This window comes from Meles meles, chromosome 8, assembly GCF_922984935.1.
Source record: "Meles meles chromosome 8, mMelMel3.1 paternal haplotype, whole genome shotgun sequence".
In the NCBI taxonomy this organism is placed as follows: domain Eukaryota; kingdom Metazoa; phylum Chordata; class Mammalia; order Carnivora; family Mustelidae; genus Meles; species Meles meles.
In genome coordinates, this window is record NC_060073.1 from 11,407,078 (window position 1) to 11,430,084 (window position 23,007).

The window sequence follows — 23,007 nt, forward strand, 5'->3', positions numbered from 1 at the left end:
ACCTCAGACAACCGTATCATCCTGGTCCCTCCTTGAGTAAACATGAGAGAACACAACATAGAGACTGAAGTTGGCCATGAAGCTGAACATACCAAGAGCTTCATTTAAGACTGAACTTCAAATAAGTCAGCTGCTAAGACCAAAATGACATCTGCCAGGTCCACATATTTTCAAGACATAGGGACAACAAACTACGAGGACCAAGACCCTGCCAAGTACAAGGCTCAAGCCGAGCCTTATTGTTGCCACACTTGGAAGAATCCCTTTGTGTTGTTACAGATACCCCTTAAAAAATACGTTGCAATTTCTGGGAGAAGAATACTCCATGAGGTAGAAAATACAGCACCCTGGAAAGGTTTGGAATCGGCTTTCCAAGGTGCAAGGCTTAATTTGACACATTCAGAGGGAACAAAGAGAAGCTGGGTTGGTTCACACTATCCGGGAGAGAAGGTACTTCAGAGTTGGTCAGGCAGGGGAAGGTTCTGAGAATTCAGGGTTACATCAGGCAGATTAGCTTCCTCCGGGGCTAAGTTGTTTGCTGGGTCAGGTCCAAGGACGGTTACAAGGAAACAAAGGAACAGGTCCCACTCTCTCTCAGGAAAGCCATTCAAACTCCGTTCCCATCTGAAGACAAGGGTGGCCACACCAGGCTGGAATGAAATCGGGTTCTAAGAGAGGCACGGGAAGGAGTTGCTGATCAGTGCACAGAATGATGGTGGAGAGCAACATTAACACTTAGTCACAAACCTAGAAGGTGGAGACAGAAGATCAGATGTCACTGCAAAAAAGGAAAGCGATGGAGAAGTCAACACTAAACCTGAGAAATCCTATAGACAAACCCAAGATAGGATCGGATCCGGAATTAAATATCCTGTTGTGACAGAAACAAAAAGCTACATTATGAGAGGGGGAAAAAAAGTCCCTGGACTTCTTGTAATCCTTCACCCAGGCTGTCACATCAGCAGGAGGCAGTCACTCCACGAAAGCACCTGTTCTCTCTACAGGGCCCCCTCATCAGCAATTTTGATATACAGGCTACAGAACTGGAATCTTCTGCTCCGTTACTCCCCTGCTCCACACTTCTCTGACACCGTGAAAAGAATAAGGAAAAGTCCAGAGGTCATCATGGCTGCTCCTCTTAAATGGCTGGGTAGGCCTGGGCAAGTTTCTTAACTTCACTGAGCTTCAGAGTTTCCCATGTGAAAACAGGGAGCATGTTACTATCTTAGAATAGTACCTGGCACACAACTAGGGAGTCAAAGGTAGGCTGTCTTCCCTCCCTCCTGTAGAGACCTCGTCCTCAGGCCACATGGGAGGGAGGGAAGGGTCCAGACCTAAAAGGAGCAACCAGTTGCGACTTCATGGACATGAAACCCCCTACAGAAAGAACTCAACACTGCTCAGCGAGAGGCAGTCTCTTGGACATCAGGTAAGTCAACTAAAAACAATACATTCATTAGTCTCCTCATGTAAAAAAGGGATTCATTTACATTCTCAAGAAGAAGTTGTTTGGTGCTATAATTATCCAACTTTGAGACCCTCCGGCTCATGGGAGTAGGAAGAAGGAAGAGGTACACGGAAGCAAAAAAAAGAAGGATCAGGTCTGGGCACCAACATGGAAGTATGTGTCGAGTATTAAAGACATTTGTATCTATTACCTCAGCAACCTGAATTCTCTGATTTCATAATAAAGAGAAAATAAAAATGAGAAAAATATAGATTAGTAACACCGTTCATTATATTAACACTGTAATCGCAAAACTCCAACTTTGGGGAAGTATTAAGTAATTCAGGGTACACTCACAATCTTGCGTTGAAAATTAGAGTCACAAAGAGATTTTAGTGATGTGGAATGACACAGGATTTTTGGACTGTGTCTAAAACCATCGATGATATACTCTGAAGTCTGTGGACCACGTGTGAGTGTGTGAGCATGCCACACGGTTATCAATAATAATATTAAAAATTGATTCTGTTTACTGTTTCTGTGTTTTAGAGGTTTTTGTTAACATTACATCCTATACTTTATTCAGGAAAGTAATATTTAGGAAGTTACAAATGTGTTAACAGTGCCAATTAGGTCATTCCCATCATGCTGCTATGCCCATGAAGCCCTGATTCAGTGGTCAGCTCTATTCTTTTCACCAGATTTTAAAGAAATTGATAACCTAAATTTTAAACTCGCTCTCCTCCAAGGTTCTCTAGTCTTTGTAGACAATGATAAATGGCTACCTGGTTTCACAAAGAGAAGCTAAGATGTAAGAAAGGACTCTCCAGGCCCCCCATCAGCTGTGTGTTCAAACTTGGTCCTGTGACTTAACATCTCTTTAAGCCTGAGTGTCTTTGTCTGTAAAATATGGTAAACAACAGTACCTACCTCCAGAAGGTGTTGTGGGGGTTCAAGGACGTGTGTATGAGGTGTTCAGTACACAGCCTGGCATGACTCAACACTCAGAAATGTTAACTGCTATATCATTCAAGATCCAACCCATCAGCCACAAACAAAACCCCCACAACCCAACCCAGTGCTTTCTTGACACTAAAAAGGATATGGAAAGCAAAGCCCAACATCCATCAAAGTCAGCAAGAATTCAGAAGATGAACCCCAGACCCAGGACACAGATTGTTCCCAATTTGGAGCATGCTTCCCGAGCAAAAGGAGCAAAAATGCAGTGCTCAGGTGTATCAGGAAAGGTGGCAACACAGTGTAAGACAGGGGGCTGGGACAGAGTCCCCAGAAGAGGAACCAACGGGAGCCCGGCCCAGAAGAGAACTTTCCCCAGGGGTAGAAGCCCAGAAGAGTATTTTAAGGAGATGAAAGAAGGCACAGGCGATGGAAAGTCCGAGAGGGCTCTGTGTATCAAGGACAATCATAAGAGGAAAGCATTGCCATGTGAAACCCTAGGCCAATTTCTCAAGAGAGAGCCAATCCAGAATCCCCAAGAACCTTCCATTTACTTACATTTCAGTGCAGCAGCCACTCGGGCCACCATTACTTCAGCCCAACGGAAAGTCCAATAATCAATGCTAAAATGCCCAGCAACACCACTACCACCACAATGATAATTATCAATTTCTGGAGAGGATAAGAGAAACAAAACAAACCATCATTAGAAATAACCAAATAACAATTCATCCAAAACCCAACCCCTCTCACATCCACACCGAAAGCCTCTTGTCAACCGAAATAAGACTACAGCTCTACATTAAGACATTCTACTAGGATATTTTACATATCTTAAGTGACTTCCTGGCTAACAAGACCAGCAGATGGAAATACGGAGCTTCTGTCGGCTCTTCGCTCACACTTCAGTCTTGTATGCATGGACAGATTAAAAAAAACAACCATCACAGGATCTCCTAGCAACAACGGGCCATGGTATCAAGGGACCAATTTTTCCTTTTCCAAAAGAAGTGTATGTTTTTAAATAGTTATAATTTCAAACTTCTGTCTGTCTCTCCCCTATAGCGCACGCCCACCCATCAGACCCAGTCCAGGGACTGGGGATCAGAAAGCAGGATTGTGGTGCTGTTGTGAGCCAGCCTGGATTCATCAGGTAAAACAACTTCCCAGCTCCTTGAATCTCTGCACAAGCAATGGGTAAAGTCGGAAGAAAAAGAACTGAAGAAGGAAAGTATCAGAGCCCAGAAGTAGTCAGAAAAGAACAGTCTAAAAAGCACAAGCTACCAGAGCCGGCTACCCCAATGGGCACAGCAGCTTAGAAGTCCTCAAGCAACAGGGGCACCGGAAGAGGGTAAAGACGCTGGTACGGGGGAAAGAGCATGACTGGAATCTGAATTTTAATCCCACTCCTATACTACTCGGTACCATGAAGCCAGTTACGGAACCTCTGACCCTCAAGTGTTTCACCTATAAGTAGGAATAACAAGTGTTCCATAAGATAGGGGGTAATGTTGCATGGGGATCAGCACAGCATCAGGTCCACAGCAGAGAAAAGAGGGGTGGGCCTGGTTAATGGAGTGGAGGAGAGTGAACAGGTTTCTGAAGAACAGAGGAGTCAAGTGTGACATCTGAAAGGATCGTGAGCTCTGTCCAGGAGAAGACTAGCAGTGACACTGGGCAATGCGTCCACCCTGCAGAACTGCCTTCAAGTATGGGTTCTTGGGTAGAGAACACGTGAGCCAGATCCATGCAAGGCACGCCAGGGAAGGAAGGGCAGCTACTCTCTGGGAAAGGCTGACATAGGTGTTGGGATGAAGCTGAGACAGAGAGAGAAAGCATGGGCTCAAGGACATGGGCGGGGAGGACCAGAGAGAGGAGGAGCAAGCCAGACCCGTGGAGACTAAGGCGCTCACCCTGCGAGCTTCACTCTGATACTTGACAGCCTTTTTGGTATCCGCCACGGCCCGCTCCACAAAGCCCACTGACTGGTCCATGTTGTTCTCGATACGGTCAATCATGGCTCCCTTTGCCCGGATGCAAGAGGTGGTGGCAGGAGAAAAGGAGACAGGCAGAGGGAAGAGAGAAAGAGCGAGAGACAGCAAGCAGAATGGACTCTCTTCTCTGAAGGCAGCTGGAGAGTCTCACCTTCCGGGCCTGACCCTGGTACTTCACGGCTCTTTTAGTTTCTTCCCGTGCCTTTTCCACATGGTCCACTGTGTGCATGACATTCAGCTCTATGTTATCTAGCATCTCACCCTGCAAAGGACAGACACAAGTCACACCCCATAAACCCGCCCCAGGACAGTCAGAGCTCACTGGGGACGGAGCTTTCTGTTATAATCCCCAGTGCGAAGAGGAGCATGGGGAAGTCTTGTGTGGGGCACACGTTCCATCTTCTATGGGATTACCTATGGCTCCCCAGTCCTTGGTGGTGGTCACTCACGCAAGCAACCCTCAGTAAACCACTTCTCTGGGGACAGGCACTACAGGAGGCACTTGGAGCACACTGTCAAGATGCCTGGTAAATACGTGTTCTAAGACCGATCCCACCACCACTGTTCTGTTTTTAATTAAGCATATGAGGAGAGGAACCAAAATAAGAATATCTTAGGGCATAACTGGGATGCTGGCCTCTTCCTGGTCGTGCAGACCCGAACCAAGTTCATTTGGCCTGAGGCAAGTGTGTGGACTCGTGCTTCAGAATGGTGCTGGCAAACGGGAGCTGCTCAGTAACACCCACAGCTGGGAACATCCACTTTCTCCAAGAGATACTCCCAAGCCCCTAAGTGACAGGCACGGGGTTTACCCAAGCTATCTGGTTACATCTTATATCTATGTGGTTATTAAGAGACAATAGTCTCTTGGTAAGGTTCCCAACCATCTACCAGTGATTACTTCCTGACACAGAAGTTTGGTCACTCCAATTAATTCTGAGCATCTTAGGATGGGAACGCCCCTCCCCTACCGAGACCTGCCTCAACCCAACCCGTTGCTTGATGGTACTCTGTAAGCAGAGAAAGGCACTTACCATCACTCGACTCTCAAACCAAGTCCTCAGCAAGGCCGCGAGGAGAGAAAAAAGAAGAGCAGGGAAGGGGGCACTTAAGGAATGATCCAAAAGGACAGAAGGGGACGGAGGAAAGGCAGCCGGGCTCTGAGCAGGGGACGGCTGTCGGAAACCAGCCAAGCAGTGCTCGGGCTTCAGTTAGGTTTTGCAGCCCCTCCACAAGGAGCAGTTTTTAGTCCTTCCCAGGTGGCAGAGCAGCCACGGGTTCATGGTAACAGTGTCATGCACGGACACCGAGACATCTCTGACTGCGTCTTAAGGACCAGCGGCCGCCTGACCATGTGGAGCCAACACCGTGTACAGGTGACAGGGACTCAAGGCCTTGAGCCAGCAACCCAGGGACAAAATAAGCTGTCAAACCATGGGCGTTCGAGTGTTCCCATAAATATTATTCTACCGTTCCTTCCTTCATTTTGTTATCTGCTCTTGTTCCTTAGCAAAAAGTGCCAAAATTTTGGGGGAAACACACAGAAAAAAAAATGGGGAAAAATTTAAAGCCTCTGGGAAAGCTAACTTTTCACCATGAACTGGGGAAATGATCCTGTCTTCAGTGTCACCCATGAAATAGTTCCCATCGGGAGACCGCTTTAAGGCATCCCCATTAAGAACCCACATCCCCAGGTACAAGGGCACAAGAGGTGCTGAGACGGAAGGAGGCAGTACTTGATGGAGCGCATCGAACCCCACAGTAGGCAGAAGTGAGGCCGAAGGAGCCGGCAAGAGGACAAGGCTGAGACGGACGCGGGAGGGCGTTCCTTTCCTGGACACTGCGATCCTGTTACCCCATCGTGAAGATTCCTGATGACTCCCCCACTGCACCTCACCTGACTTTCCAGTCCACCCTTCTCAGGAGTGTGCCCTTCTCAGTAGGACCTGAGCTTTCCTCCCTCTGCCCAGGGTGGTGCCCACTGCCGGTTACCTGATTCTCCACCAGCATGGCGATGTCCATAAACATGTCATGAAGCTCCTTGATGCTGCTCTCCAGCCTCACGATGTCCTTGTGCCGCCCCTCGATCTCACTGAGGGCTTGCTTGGAAATCTGAGAGTCAATGATCTACAACAGGCCACACAAAAGACCAAGGTCAGCCAGCACCCCTGTCATAGCCCCCACTCACACTCCGGCCAAGCCCGCTGCCTCCCTGCCTCCCTGCACCTGCAGCCCTGCCCTCACCAACCACATGGAGCTCCATGGCAGCCTCCCCTCTCCACGACAGGGACTTGTATCCCAGTTCCTGGACACTCACCCCAGAAGTGAAGATGGCAGGGTTCCCACTCTCCAGCATCTCCTCCAGCTCCTCATCTGTGGTCTTTTTGCCAGCTTTATAATGAAAGAAGGAGAGCATCAAATACAAGATCAAAGCACACCAATTCAAAGTTCCCTGAAAAGGGCGCCCGGGTGGCTCAGTCAGTTAAACATCAGCTGTCAACGCAGGTCATGATCTCAGGGTCCTGGGCTCGAGCCCCACATCCTGAGCTCCCTGCTCAGCGAAGAGTCTGCTTCTCCCTCTCCCAGCTTGTGCTCACTCGTACTCTCTGTTACCATCTCTGTCTCTCTCAAATAAATAAAATCTTTAGGGAAAAAAAAAAAAAGCTCCCTGGAACATTTACCATGTGGGAACACGGTAACTTCACTCTAAAGACAGTGGCCTTTATAACACACCCCCCAAGAGCCCCTTATGCGTCTTGCTTCTGATTTTTCCCCTAATCCAGTGCACCCTTAGCATGACACGCGGTTACTTCCTGAAGCACGAGGCTGACCACATCCCTTCCTGCTCAGAGAGCTGACCGGCCCATGCACTGTGCCTGGGAGCAGCGGGAGCCAGTTCCCGAGCGAGCCCGCCCTCCTCCACGTAACCCCACACTGCTCTTCCCAAGGTCTCTCTCTTCCCAGGCTGCACAGTGGCAGCACTCCCAGACACACTTGCGTGTCTCTGACCACGTGCTGCTTCACACACTTCTCCACTTAGAGCCCTTGGCACCCTGCAGCGCCCCGAGTCCCTGAATCTCAGGTCATGTCTGTCACGTCTGTCGTGTTCCTCACAGCACCTGGCGCCATACTATAATCTCATAAATGTTCTCTGCTGTCAAAGACACACAAAAAGATGTCATTGGTCCCCAGGACAGCAACTGTCAGCGAGCACCTCCCCTCCGTATGAGGAAATGCTGGCGCCCCCAGGAACCAAACAACCCAGGCCCGACAAGCATCGCGCCACCCTCAGCCACGACGGGCAGCAGGCGCACGGGTGATCTAAGGCCTCTCCTGGGCTCGGGTGCGAATGCAGGCAGAAGGCCAAGCAGGGGGGCTGCTTCTCGCTCTCCCAGTTCTCCCGACTTGGGACAGACAGCCCGTGGCAGGGAAAGGCACAGGGGCGCGCACCAAACTTCACACACGTACTGATTTCGAGCTGCCGCTGGATTCGCCCTTTACTGCGTTCGCGGAAGTCCACCTGAGCCTCGTTGTATCTGGTCATCACCTCCACAAACTTCCGGGACAGGACGGAGTGCTGTGGGAACCATCCGAGTGCAGTGAGCCCCCAGGAGCGGAAGGCCAGGGAGCCCACACTGTTTGAGAGCCCGCACCCCTGGTCCCACACAGCCCAGTCTGCGGCAGCATTGGACTTGGAAGCAAAAGACCAAGTATGAGACTCAGCGTTCTGCTTTCCTAACTTCACACCATCAGGAGAGTCTCCTGACCTTTCCAAGGCATGTGTCCAGCATCTGTCTGCCGGCCCTGCTGATCTCATGTGGTAATCCTGAGGCCAAAGGAGAGCCCTGCATCCACACGACAAGCTGCCTTTTTCTGGCACAACCCTTGGCTTGCTTTCTAAAGCTGCCAGACTCCCTTCCAAATCCAAAACCTGCCAAAATTCTTGAGTTCTTACCCAACCCAACATCCCTAACTTCCTTGCTTATAATGCAGTGCATTCATGCAGCAGCCCCCTGTGCCTGTGTTCCAATCTTCACCATGATTTCTACCCCTTGCCGACCTCTCCACATCAAGGCCTACTGGCTTCACCTTTGCAAAATCACCAGTATTTGCAGCACGCACATTCAAACCTAAGTCACTGCAGAAGCCCAGCAAGAGACCCACCTGCCTCTTGGCCCTCCCCCACTCTGGTCCAGCTTTTGGGAGGCTCCCAGACTGTCTCCTAACAAACTGCAAGTGAAGGAAATGCACACAGGCTATCTGGTTCTCCGGACAGGTATTCAAAGATCTCTGGAGTACAGCAGTACGTTCTTGATAAAAACTCAACAGCCACGGGGCACCTGGATGGCTCAGGTCATGATCTCAGGGTCCTGGGAAACAGCCTGCATCGGGCTTCCTGCTCAACAGGAAGCCTGCTTCCCCCTCTCTCTCTGCCTGCCACTCTGCCTATTTGTCATTTCTGTCTATCAAAATAAAAAAAAACAAAAACAAAAACCTCAATAGCCACGAGCCCACAACTAACTTTTCTCTCCAGACAGGCTGTTCTCTCCATGCCTGCCCCTCACCCCTGCCCCACCCCCATCACTACCACAATTGCTACTAACATAACCACCACTTCTGTCCCCACGCCTCTTAAAAGAACCTCTCTACCCCTGAGCCTGTCCATGTTGCCACTCTTGCCCACCCAAGGCCCAGCCCCCTCTGACTGCCCCCAACTCTGCCCGAGCTCTGTGAATGCTGAGAACACCGTGCACATCACTGAGTCTTCCCACCGCTCTCCTGTTGGGTCCTATGTAACAGCCTCCTCATGCCACTTGAACATGACTGACAGTTCTTTGAGGACATGGATCATATCTTTGATGACCACCAGAGAGCCTAACTCCAAACTGGACAACTAATGACCGTAATCTTCAGAGAGAAAATCTCCATGCCCTCAGGAGGTGAATAATTCTACAGCTGTGCCCGGCGTGGGGGACCTTCAGAAGTTCTCTAAGGGCCTCTTCAGAGAAGCCCTGGGTGACAGAGGGGCCACAAGGCCTGGACTCCAGCCCCTCTCCTGCTTCAGCCTGGGAAGCAATCCTTTACCAGTTCTTCCAAATGAGTCCAAACAAGAACTGTACTTTGGGAAAAAAAAAAAAAAAAGGCTCCACAGCTAAGAATGACAACAACAACAAAATTAAGACTGGATGAAATGACCAGGGAACGTCCTACCTGGGATTTCCGAATCCGAAGGTCTGCGGACGACCGGACCTCATCTTCCTCGATGTGCCTCTCCATACCTGCAGAGCACAGCAAGCTTACTCCTGCAACACCATCGCTGCTCTCCTCCAAGACGCACAGCTCAGTGCGAGGCTCCCGCACCCCCTCTAACACCCAGCCCGCGGATGTAGACGCAACAGGCATCCACCGTCCCAACACACCAGCTCACCAGGGACCCACAGGCCTCACATCCCATGCCCTTTACTGGACCAGGTCTTGTCTGACTGTACCTTGGCCCAGCTAACAGCAAGAGTCTCCATCAGCAGGAGGCTCGAGTTTGAATCCTTGTCCTTCCACTCGCTAGCTGTGTGACTCTGGGAAGGCCATGTCACCTTAGTGTTCCTGTCCTCTCGTGTGCAGAACGGAGCAAGGAGAGCACCTCCCCCACCCAGCAGGCAGTGGATGAGAACACACAGGGCTCTGCACACTCTCCCAGCTACTACTGGAAGCTACCCCTAGCCACCTCCCCCTCTGCCCAAGAAAACAGGGACTGTGATTCGTTTGGGGGAAGAAATGGTGAGTGCCGCCTCCACTCCCTGACCAACAGCCTGACCCTGACCTGCATTCCCAAACCAATGGGGCAAAAGTGCAGCTGGAAGAAAGGGACCTCTCTGGCCCCAGGGGTACTCAGTCTGTGACCATGGTCTCACTGAACAAAGGTCTAAACTGAAGCGGAGGAGACCTGGCCCCCAAGAAACGTCTGCAGACTGAATAATACCATGTTCTGCATCTAGACAGCTCCAGCATTTCTGTCCACACGGACACAGGTGCTGGGAAACGGGACGAGTAAGAGAAAAGTCAAGGGACTAAGTTAAAGCACCGGGTCACACAACAACTCAGCAGCCGGCAGCACACTTCGGTTCTGCACTCTCTCGACTGCAGTCCTGCTTCCAGGACAGGCAAACTTTCGGGGGCAGTGCCCAAACCGCAAAGAAAGATGGGACGAGTGTATCATCTGCATGCATTTCGGTTCCAAAAAGCTGGGCCCCGCGGATGTGAGGGGTGGTGCTGGGTTGGCTTGTTCCCTTTGCTCCCTTCTTACTCTTCAGTTTGTTCCGGACGTTGTTGGCCCTTTTCTTGATCTCGGTCGTGAGCTGCTCTAGGTCATCCTTGGTTTCTGGGTAAACAAAGGCAAGCAGAATCAGTTAGACTAATTGCCGTTGTGAGCCTCACCAATCAAGAGGAGGTGGGAGCTTTCTCAGGTTCCCTCCCAGGTTCCCACCCACACCAGTATTTATCTTGGGATGCTCCCAGGCATCTGTCCTTAGAATCACAGACAGCTTATTTAAAGGGCACTTTTCTAGGCACCCTGGTCCCAGACCTACAGAATAAAACTCCCCACAGCTGGAGCCCTACAGCCTGTCTTTTAACAAACTTTCCCAATGCTTATTGCAGCAATGTCCACAACAGCCAAAATATGGAAAGAGCACAGATGTCCACTGACGGATGAATGGATAAAGAAGATGTGGGGTGCACGTGCGCTCATATGCGTGCACACACACACAATGGAATATTACTCGCATCAAAAAGAATAAAATCTTGCCATTTGCAACAACATAAAATGGATCTAGACAGTATTATCGTAAGCAAAATAAATGAGTCACAGAGAATGACAAATACCATGTGATTTTACTCATATGTGGAATTTAAGAAACAAAACAGATGAGCATAGGGGAGGGGAAGGGAAGGAAAAACAAGATAAAAACAGAGAAAGAGGCAAACCATAAGAGACTCTTAACTCTAGGGAACAAACTGAGGGTTGCTGGAGGGGAGGGAAGGAGGGTCCTTGATGTAATGAGCACTGGGTGTTATGTGCAACTGATGATCACTGAACTCTACCTGAGCCTAACAATATACTACATGTTAACTAACTTTAAGTTGAATTTAAAAAAAAAAAAGCTTTCCCAAGTATTCTCTGGCACACAAAATTAAATTATGAGAACCTTGCTTTTAGAGGCAATCATCTGGTTTACCATGATGGCTTCAACTCAAAGGTAAGAGAGAGTTTCATTGGATTTTTGAGAAAATGAATGCCAATGAGATTCAGGCAAATATTTATGACATACCTACTATGTACACAATGCTATTCTAGGATCTATGGAGCAAAGTAAGCACTGGCAACAACTATACATTCAGAAACCATCTTTCAGCCCTGCTACAAGCTTGGACCTGAGCTGGACACCAAGCCTTCAGAGAGAAGATAGAGATCCTGCCTCCAGGGGCTCAGGGTCTACTAAGGCACAAGGGACGAATCAATCTGTTGTTCTAATGCGCAGTGTGGAGTAAGGTGTGAGTTCTGGTAAAGGTGTGCACAGGATGGTGATGATCCAGCACAGCCTGGAGGGATCTGGAAATGCTTCTAAAGACGGATGACAGTAAGACCACATCTTGATGAGGGAAGGAATATTAACCAGGCAGAAAAGGAGATAAAGAGCAGAGTGTCTGGGAGAAGGGACAATATGTAAAAGACATGAGACAAGCTATTTGGGGAACAGCCCAAGTTCAATCTGGCTAAAGTATGGGTGACGTGGGGAGGGTAGCAGGAGGAAAAGGTACAGAGGAGGGCAGGCATGTGACCAAGACAATTCCAACATGCTCCACTGAAACATTCCAGCTTTAACCTTCAGGTGCTAGGGAGCCACTGATCAATTCAGAGCAAGATAATACTGTCTGGCTCATTCCTTGTCCTTAAGGAACCTAAAATACAGCCTCAAGCCCTACTCTAAAAATGTGAAAGTTTGCGAGGTGGCAGAACAAATGGGAGTCTCGGGATAGGAGGGATGGAAGTCAATGTGACCCATTCTGGAACACTTCATGGAAAAAAGGTGGCCCTGATCTGGCAGGATCTGGTTGGGGACAGGGAAAAGCATTTCAGGTGGGGAAACAGCACACGCAAAGGTACCGCCAAGGGTGGGAGATGGGGGGGCCGTGAGAAGCAGTCAGCGTCACTGGTCATGAGAGAGGCTGGATGGGAAGGAGAGGAGAGCAGAGCCACATGGATTCCGTGGGACCATGAAAACAAAAGCTGGCTGCGCTGGGGGCGTGAGCTCAGGCAGGGAAAGGGGAATGGAGAGCACCCAATGTGTCCATAGCGCACACACTCCCTGCTGCTCACGGGAGGAAGACTGGCTCAGCCCCAGTGCCAAGGGCCGTCGCTGGATGACTCAGCTCTAAGGAAACACTCACTTGGCTCAGGAATCGGTGCAGACAGGATGATACTGTAGAGTTTCTTAGCCTCTTCCACGTGCTCTGAGATCTTGTCAATGTTCTGCCGAGTTTCCTCGATCTAGAATCACAAAGACAATGGCCTTTGTTGGGAGAGGAAGAACATGTCCACAACTGAGACAAAAGCTTAGCAGAGCTCACTGGTGAAAGCTGCCCATGGTTGTGGGACAGCTAATGAGGACTAAAAAGTCTGCTGCTGCTGGGTAAGCACCCTTTGCATGGCCAGATAAACTAGTGTCCAGAGAAGTCACCGAAAACCCACAGGCCCTGCTCCTCATGAAGAACATATCCGCCCATCTGGGACAGGGGGCTGTGGATCAGAGACCAGAAGAGCCAGGAAAACCCATGAAGATGAGTCAAAGGACAAGGCCAATAAGCCCCATCAAGCAGACCCATCAGCCATCCCCAGAATGAGAACAGCAGAGGGGGAAGAGGGCAGAGAGGAGAAAAGGAAGAGCAAAGAAAAGTAATGAATGGGAGAGAACAAATGTAGAGAGTGAAAACAAAGAAGAGAGAGCGAGAGACTAGGAAGCATGGCCCCCTCAGGAGACGCCGGAGCTTCCCTTGGACACATGTTCTGCTGGATTTCCCCAGATGATCAGCCTCCAGACGCTCCAGCCACAGACCATTTCTGCACCTGTCTAAAGTTCCTGATTATGCAAGGTGCGCATCATAAAATATTTCCAGCATCACAAGACATGGCTGCACGAGCACTCAGGCGCCACGGTCCCTGCTGATGAGGGAGCCCGACACAGACCTCAGTGCCCGCCAGGTCTAGCTGCCACACTTCCAAAAGGTCGGGCTTGTCAACACTGCAGCAATTAACCAACAAATTTTGTAAAATACCATCCGCCAGGATCTTACCATCAGGGATACAGTAAAGTATAACTCAGTACGCAGTGTCCAGCGTGCCTTTCTTCCAGCAAATAATTCACTTGTGTCTGAAAACCTAGTCAGAGCTTTCCAGATTGAACAGACAACAGGAAAAATAAAACTTGAGTTCTCTAACCCTCAAATGAGCCCTGCTGCCAGTGGAACCGTGGAGTTTGCCTCTCTACAAACACAGTGGTTGTGATGAACCACAGTTTGAGAGCAGACTCACTTGCTTCAAGATGTAGGATGAACTGTCAATGTAACCGTGTGATCAGAGTATAAATCCTAGCACGAGTTGCTACCCACACACTTGTGAAACATGTTAGCAGCTGGCAGAACAAGCCACGGTGATGCATGAGGTCCAAGTGAGGAACCTAAAGGTTGAGGACGTCATAGGTCACATAGGGGGATGACACTCAAATAGGGATGTTTGGATGTTAGAGCACTCCAGACTCTAACATGATTTTTGCATGTTTTTTGCATTATTTCTAAGACTTGTATTATTTTGCATTAATATTTTTTGCATGTTTTTTGCATTATTTCCAAGACTTTTGCATTATTTCTAAGATGCTTTTTGCATTATTTCTAAGACTTGATCTTTTGACTTCTCCATATTCTTTAACTTCTAGCAGAATCCCAAACCACCGAATGCTAACAAGGGTCTGTGTTACCACCTGTGAATGCTGGCAGGCTCTAGAGGTGTGACCACCTCAGAATCAGGCCCTTGGGTCAACCCAGAAATTGCCACTTTGCCCCTCCCTTCCCTTATCTCTCACATCAAACACTGGCTCCTCTTACAACTCATAAGAGGTCATTGCATCACACCACGTTCCATTTCTGTCATGGGACTGTCTTGCCAAAATAATTCCACTCTATCACATAGGATTGAGGGAAAAGGCTGTCTAGAATAAAATGCACAAACCACTTCAAAGAGGATTTCACACATCTTAACACCATAAGGCCTCGATTTTGCATGTTCAACAGATTGGATGTCTTAAAATATAAATTCTGGAATATTATTTCATAAAGCAAAGAACATCCTGATCTGAACTTTGGTCAATGGTAGAAAGATGAGATAGGAAGCTGTTAGCTGCGGGGCCTCGAGTCGATTGTCACTCCAGACATCCGGAGACCGGCAGGCAGATGGCCTATCGGACCCCGTGGAGGGGAGAGCCGAGCCCTGGGCGCTGCACCCTCAGCTTGCCTGTGGGACGTCCCAGCCCAGGGAGCACAGGCTCCCACTCCCAACTCCTCCACCCTCCACCCAGTGTGGGCTGGCTGCCCTCTCTCCTCTGTCTCCATCAACCCTACCACTTGGAGGCATCTCGGGGATTCTGATTTAGTAATCCAGTAACTGTCAATTCACCAAACAATCACAGAGCCCATCTAGACCCTCAGGAGGAGCAACTGGCCGATCACAAAGCTTCTTTATTTGAACTCTGTGTCTCTGTTTTTTCTTGGAAGTGCTGGTTTTCCTCCAAGGGGACTTTCTGGGTATTTCATGGGGGCAGCTACACGCAACTTATTTTCTTTTGTGCATTTGCCAGATAACCAAAGCCTCACTTGGGGTAGGGGAGCAAACCTGGTATGGAGCCTACAAGGCTGAATCCAAAAGCCCAAGGGCTGTTTGTGTTTGTTGGGGGCTGTTCCCGTGTCCTGACATCACCTTATACAAGAACATATTTAAGAACTGAACTGACTGAACGAACATGCATGTCAGAGACAAGCAGACACTTCTGTGAGCTCGCCCTCACTAGCCCCTTTTTGTAGCCTGAGAATACTGCAGCTCACAGGACGGCGGTCACTCCGGGCCATGCTGCAGAAAGAGGCGAAACCAGGCATCTGTTAGACCCCAAGCCCTGTCTCCTGAACCAGGCATAAAGGTGCAAGAACCGCTGATGGGAGGCTCCTCTCTCCTCTCCCTCGTCCTGTGTATTCAGCCAGTGTCACATTAAGGCTCATGCTCCACTCCCTGTCTCCACGGGCTCAGTTGCCGTTTGCCGGGATCATGTGGCTTACTGCTTCCTTCTCCTACAGAGAGCTTTAAGCACCAAGAGTCCTCAAGAATCATTGCTGATGGAGGGAATCCATCTGAAAGTCGTTACTTTTTTAACCACCATGCTAAATTTGCAGCCAGTACATCCTCAGTGCCTGCTGACTGTATGTTAGTTTTCAAAATGTATTTTTGGGGGCACCTGGTGGCTTCGTTCAGCACCCGATTCTTGATTTCAGCTCACGTCATGATCACAGGGTCATGAAATTGAGCCCCATGTCGGCCTCTGCACTCAGTGAGGAGTCTGCTTAAAGTTTCTCTCCCTCTGCCCCTCCTCTCTCTTTCTCTCTCTCAAATAAATCTTTTAAAATGATTTTTTTAATGTATTTTTCAATGACTTGTCCATCATGTGGCCACTCAGACAGTACAGTGCAGAAAATGTTAAGAATCAAACAGGCCAGGCTCAAGTTTCAGCTCCATATCCTAGCAGTTCTATGACCTTGAACAATCCGCTCACCACCACCACCCCACACACACACACACACAAACACCCAGCCCTGGTTCTCTTCTCTGTGAAACGAGGATTTTCCTGTTTCCCACTTCCTAGAGTTTCTGCGGAGGGATAAGATGAGATAATGTATGTCAAAGGCTTAACGAGAAGTACATGCTATGAAGTGAATTGAAATGATGAGAAATCCAGGAACAGCCAGAAATTACTGCCCGTTTATTACGTGCCTGACACTATGCCTGCCTTCACAAGTGTGCCTCATCTACACCTCCCATTAATCCCCAGCATTAACAAAATGCCCTGTGACGTTGTCAGCAGCCACCCCAGGAAATCAAGTAGGGCAGCAAGTCAATCGCTCTCCACGTTGGGTGTTGCCTCAGGAAACCAATTATGATTACGAGATTATACTAATCACCACCGTCTAACTAAAGGAGGGAGTTATTTTTAAGGCATGGATGGCCTCCTCCTTCTGGACCTAAGGAGACAGTGGAATCTAATTAGATAATGGGAAGCAGAGAAAGTCCATCCTTTGGAGAAGTGCGTATTGCCATGGGGGAGGGTGGAAGGCTTTGTCCACTGTACTTAAAGACGAGTCTCTGCCTCCCCTAAGCTCCCACATACTCTGTATCCCTAGTTAGACATTAATTAATTCCTGCATATTTATTATGTGCCACGCCATTACGGTGACAAAGTAATGGGACTGTAAGGGTCACAGTTCATACACCTTGACTAGTCCTCAGAACTAGGAGAATCCAAAACAGTTCCTGTATTGTACGTTCTCAGTCAAGTCCTCTCTGATTTGTTTGCTTCTTGGCTCTGGAAAACAGACAGACAGACTAGAAGGAACAGAGAGGTCTCAGCCCAAGCAACAGAAGTTAAGTCTGTCCCGGGTTTTATCAAGACTAGTGATAAACCAGTGGAACTTCCCTTTCATGAACGAAAAGAAATGAGCAGTCTCAGAGTCATTCTGACCAATGAAAACCAGTATTCTTAGATAACAATCTCAAATCAATTAAGTACGTTCTGGTTTTGCATCATTCAAAATTTGGTCAGGAAAGCAAAAATCTATCTAGTTATTTTAGCTGAAATAACAGAATGCCGGGATTCTTTCCCCCAGGATGGAAGGGCCAAAAAGCCAAACAGAAGAAAGTGAGGCACGCTGGAAATCACCAACATTGGGGTCACCAGAGCCCAAGGCCAGGTGCCCTCTGATGGGAGCCAGAGCATGCTGGAGCTGCCCAGCAGAACGGGCACCATGGAGGCAGGCTCTACCCAGCAACAACTGAGGCCACAGAGGAGGCATGTCTGGGAGGAAAACCATGGCCTCTTCCCTCCTCCTTGAGTCTTCTGTCAGTGCCTCCCCTAGGGCAGACACAACAAAGCCAGCAGGCAAGGGAACCTGGGAAATGAGTGCCCTTCAGAACGGAGCAGAGCCCAGGAAGGGCAAGAGACAGACCTGAGAGCAAACAGGCACGTGACAGGCGAGGGCTTTGCACTGCCCAGCTCACTGATTCACCCAAATATTCCACCTGTAGAAGAAACTAAAGAGTCCTTAACCTGCCAGATTTGACTCGATCCTGAGGCTTCCATGTTACTTTCACTCTGAGGTTCTTAGTTTTAATGAAAATCAAGCCTCTGCAGAAATGCCTCTGCCTCCGGTTCCTCTAAGTAGGCATCGCTGTGCTCTGCGAGGAGCCCCAGCCCCTGGCACACACGCCCTGCACTGTCACCTGTCCCAGCCCTGACGCAGTGACCTCCTCCTGCTTGCACTCACAGCCACCACTGGCCAAGCACAGGGCTTGACGCAGTGTAAGTCTGTTGACTGAGTAAATAAGTGAATGCAAGTAACTTCGGGAGACAAGCAAGCTTCACAGACCACTGGAACTGCCCAACAGTCTCACAGACTTTTTTTAAAAACACTTCCTCTGGGCCGCCTGGGGGGCTCGGTCGGTTAAGCAGCTGCCTTTGGCTCAGGTCATGATCCCAGGGTCCTGGGATTGAGTCCCACATCGGGCTCCCTGCTTGGCGGGGGTCTGCTTCTCCCTCTGCCTGCTGATTTGCCTACTTGTGCTACTTGTATCTCTCGGTCAAATAAATAAATAAAATCTTAAAAAAAAAAAAAAGAAAGAGAAAAACCACCAAAAACTTTATAACAGCATTTTCTGAAACGTCACCGTTCACCCCTGCTAATAGAAGTTATGCGTCAGAAAGCATTCCGTGAAAAAACTAAATGCTCAGATAAGCAAGTTAAACAGTTTTCTTTATTACAGACATCTCAGAGCCTTTAGTAAGTTCATGTACATTTTAATTCCCCACGGGAGGAAAAGAGTACCAAGCATTTTCCAACGTATTTGCTCACCACCCCTGACAAGCACTTTGATGCACCAAATAGCCGTCCCCTGCCCCTGCCCTGTCCTGTGAACAGAACTCTAGTCTGCCTGTGCGCATGCTGCCAGCCCCAGGCGGTGAGGAGTCAGGCTCAGTTCTACGGCAATCCCTGGTGCCCCTCCCAGCTCAGTGGCCATGACCACGTGATCCACTGCGGGTCAGTGGGCCCCAAGGGGAAGTCAACTTAGAGGATCTGGGTGGTTTTCTCACCTCATAAAAGGATCCGGGGACTGCTCTTGCTTCCCCATTTCTGACTTCTTGCGATGCTGGTACACGGTGGTGTCGTGTCATATGGAGCTGTGGCTCTGGAAGTTTTAAAACGTGGCACCGGTTCTATAATGGTCCTCCCACTAAGAGGGGGTATCTATGCACCGCTCTCGTGAACCTGGCAGGCCTGTGACTGCTCTGACATCCCAGCACGAAATGATGTGCCATAGGACCTCCAGAGCTGGAACCCTGCGCTGGAACCCTGAGCCTCCGTGTGACAGGGAGGAGACCCTGAGGATGCTGAGTTGGCCGGACTAAGAAACCCAAGCCGCAGAGAGGTCAGGCAGAGGCGCTCTGACGGAGGGTCTCTACAGAGATTCCCCTTGAGTCCGCAGACATTTGAATAAAGAAGTCGCTGTAAGTACCAGCATCCAGCTGTTCTAGTCCTCCCAACTAAGTCCCCGGAAATCATGGCGCAAAAGTCACCACCTCCGCTGTGCCCTGTGCCTGAATTCCTAATCCACACACACTGTCGGCACGATAAAATGGATGTTTTGACACCCTAAATACTGGGGTGATTTGTCATATAGCAACAGGGAATCAGAACAGACTCTATTTCCCAGTCCCAAGGGAAAAGCCAAGAAGATCACAGACATATTGACCCAGAACCCCACCACCTCCAACCCACCGCACCAACCTCAACGCAGACGTCTTCACGTGGGAATGCATCTTTATTGCTTAAGCCAGAGTTACTCAAAAGCACCCCAGATGGAATGCCGTGGTATGACCCCTAGATGGTCCCAGACCCGGGTCAGAGTCCTCACCCTCCTTCCCACAGGCTGCTGCACCGGCCAGCCGGCTAGTCCTTCCACTGCTGGCCTTCCCCGCCCTCCATGAACTGCCACCACAATGATTTTCCTGAAACACAGTCTGTGCCCAGCATTTCCTTGCTTAACACCTTCAAAGGTTCCCATGTCACTCCGAAGCGGATCATAACCGCAGAAGCAGAAGACTCATCTGGACGGACTTCCCAAAGACCTGAAAGTCTAAGCCATTCCAGGCCCCCTGAATGGGGCATGTGGACCGGCGGGAAGCTCCCCAGGTGACTCTGAGGTGCAAGTCAAGTTAAGAACCACCGGGGCCTTCCCTCACCTTCCTCTCTCCCCTGCTGTGCTCCACCCACCCCGGGGCCTTGATGTTTCTATCTTGATGACTCACCAGATAAAGGGACACCAGAGGGCAAAGGACCCTGTCACACAGAATGTTATTAGTCCCAGCCCTTAACACAGTGTGAGAGACATAAGCCTGTGTGTATTCTCGTGAATGGACGAAGGGATACAGAGTAAGCCCCTGATGCTTCTGCCTTCACGCAGGTCCGCTTCCTCTGAAAATGTGTTCTTTCTGCCAACTGAGCAAACAGAGCAAAGAAAATACAGACAGGTGCAAATCAGACACTAATCTGAGGTTTATCATTTACCGGCCCCTGGTGTAATCATCCAAGGCCTGGGGACCCACGGGCCAATTGTTTTTTTAACGGCTGAGAAGCTGGAGAACCCATTTGAGTTTTACAGTGGAGTGCACATTCTGAAAACGTCCTGGTCCCATGACTTCACCTGCACCTTGCACCCGCCCCTCTGACCGGGCTGTGATTCACACACTCAGTCCTCAAACAGCCACGGGACCTGCTGCTGGAACAAGTCCAGAAAGCAAGGCATATCGCAAGAGTGCCTTCCCAAGCCATCTGTTTGGCTCTATTCCCGCGGGACGCACTCAGTGTGTCCCCAGCCACATGCAGGGGCCCCTCCTCGTGTCCAAACCCCCATTACCTGGCACGTACTTTATCCCACTTTCAAGGCTATTTCCAGTCCACATGCCCAAACACATCAGGAACAGAACAGCGAACAGAGCTCAAACAGATGAAGACATACTGTATGTCAGCCGCTGTGCTCGGTACATCTGTGCATGTTCTCCGTTTACATTTATAATATCCAGCAGGTAACACCACTAGTCCTGCTTTAGAGGAAGCTGGGCTTTAGGGTAGTGAAACAACTTTTCCAAAGTCATGCTGCTGGTCAGGGCGGTGCTGAGATCTGGACCAGGACCCGTGGACACCAGAGCCTACGTGGCCTCTTTCCACGGTCCATGGCCGCCCTCACCTCCTCACCCACCTCTGCCCCAATGCAGCGTGATCCTCCCTGGGCCCTGTCAGATGGAAAGCAGGGGAGTGACATTTACCTAACCCCAAACAAAGCATTTTCTGAGGGTCAGCTCCTTTACTCCCCAACAAATCTGCAAGGTGACTGTGTTGCTCCCCATTTCACAGACCAGCTCACAGAGACTTGGGGGAAGTCAAGAAACATGTCCAAGATCGCACAGTTAGTAGCAGATAAAGAACTTAACTCCAAAGATCACACTCTTTCCACCCCACCGTGTAGTCCCCTCCCCCACTCTAAATATGACAGGGTTTGGGTCTATTTTTTGTTCTTTCCTTTTCCTCAATGACAGAAAAGCATCTGGTAAGAAGAAAGCAAAAAAGAAAAGCAGCCCTTGAGGTCTTGTTAAGGTTCCAAAAATCACTCTGATCCAGCCAGCACTTTTCTGTTCAGAGAACCCTTACCGGATGTGTGATACTCACGTTTCCCCATAACGACCTTGAAAGGTACATACCGACATTCCCAATATCCAGAGCAGGTCGTAGAGGCCAAGGGCGTTAAGTGACTGGACCAAAATCAACTACTAAGAAATGCTTGAGGAATTGAGACCACATTGTGTAGGCCCACCATCTTCCCACCTCACATGGGACCCTGCCCTCCGGGGACCCCCATAACTGGCTTACAAGGGGCAAAGCACTGTTTCTGGCAAAGCTACCTTATCTAAGGGAAGACGTTCCCTAACATCTCTGCTTCTCCAAGGCAAGATCAGGACAAGCTACCGTGCCTACGGGGGTTGTCCCCACCCCTGAAAAGACATGTTCCTGCCACAATCCACACCTGGGACAGCACTGGACTCACAAAACTCAAGTGCTCTTGGGTCTCCCAGGGACTCCTCCACCAGAAGGACAGACCCACCCAGGGAGAGGGTGGGGAACTGCAGGCATTCACAGCCAACTTCCCCATCAGGCCAACACGCACTGCAGTTCGCTCCTACCTGCTAACGACTCCCACAGACGACCTGCCCGTGAACCGCCACGCTATTTAGACAAGAGCTAGAGGGCGACTTCCCACAACCACGACCTAGAGATGGGAGGTGCCCACATTCTTCCTGTGGAAAGAATGTAGCGCTCCTTGTCTTCTTTCCCAAAAAATAAAAAGCCTAAATATAAAAAAAAAAAAAAACAAACAAAAACAAACAACCCACAGTGTGATGGCAGAAACTTCCATCATGGAACTTTCTGTGCTTTTGTTTTGAAGGATTATCCATCAGGCACGTACGGGTCAGATGCTACACTGAATGCCTTACAAACATTATTTCAGGATATCTTCGTAATAACCCCAAGGAGGATTGCAGTATCAATCCCGATACGGAAACCATATGTGGGAAGGAACCACCACTGGTCAGCAGCAGGGCTGAGATGTGAACCCATGACTCTACTCCACCACTCACCATCGAACAGAGGCATTCCCCACGAGGACCTTCGAGAGCAAAGATTATGTGGATCTACAGATGGAGGCAACCCATCTTTGCCCCTGCTGAACTTCCAAAAACATAAACTGCTTACGGGGCGCCTGGGTGGCTCAGTGGGTTAAGCCGCTGCCTTCGGCTCAGGTCATGATCTTGGGGTCCTGGGATCGAGTCCCGCATCGGGCTCTCTGCTCAGCAGGGAGCCTGCTTCCCTCTCTCTCTCTGCTTGCCTCTCTATCTACTTGTGATCTCTCTCTGTTGAATAAATAAATAAAATCTTTAAAAAAAAAAAAAAAAAAAAAAACATAAACTGCTTAAGTCACTAGACTTAAGTCGAAGTGCCTGAGGTTTGGAAACAACAAATCGGATCTATCTGAATCACGGGTCGAAAATGTAATATTTTTTTCTTATATACTCTTGACTGTGACCCCCATGGTTGATCCTGTATTGAAATCACAAAATTCAGGCAAGAAAGGGTATCATGAAAATGGAGTCATGTAGCATAAGACCTTAAAAACATCTCTTTACGTATAGT

General features: G+C 49.3%; 1 protein-coding gene across 6 annotated transcripts in view; it reads right to left on the reverse strand.

The window, feature by feature from the left end:
* Positions 1–511: 511 nt before the first annotated feature.
* The window catches only part of STX3 (syntaxin 3), a 37,968-nt gene continuing 15,472 nt past the window's right edge, over positions 512–23,007 (reverse strand). For 3 of the 6 annotated variants that reach the window (XM_046014322.1, XM_046014327.1, XM_046014328.1), the window contains 9 exons: positions 12,844–12,943; positions 10,700–10,774; positions 9,610–9,677; positions 7,867–7,975; positions 6,716–6,789; positions 6,391–6,525; positions 4,550–4,660; positions 2,963–3,076; positions 526–747 (listed from right to left, as the gene is read on the reverse strand). In XM_046014322.1, the coding sequence (XP_045870278.1) occupies positions 2,993–3,076; positions 4,550–4,660; positions 6,391–6,525; positions 6,716–6,789; positions 7,867–7,975; positions 9,610–9,677; positions 10,700–10,774; positions 12,844–12,943 (756 nt within the window). In that variant the 3' untranslated portion in view covers positions 526–747; positions 2,963–2,992. Of the gene's footprint in view, positions 779–2,962; positions 3,077–4,549; positions 4,661–6,390; positions 6,526–6,715; positions 6,790–7,866; positions 7,976–9,609; positions 9,678–10,699; positions 10,775–12,843; positions 12,944–23,007 lie in introns of all 6 variants that reach the window. The other 3 variants (XM_046014326.1, XM_046014325.1, XM_046014323.1) reach the window with 3 other exon arrangements.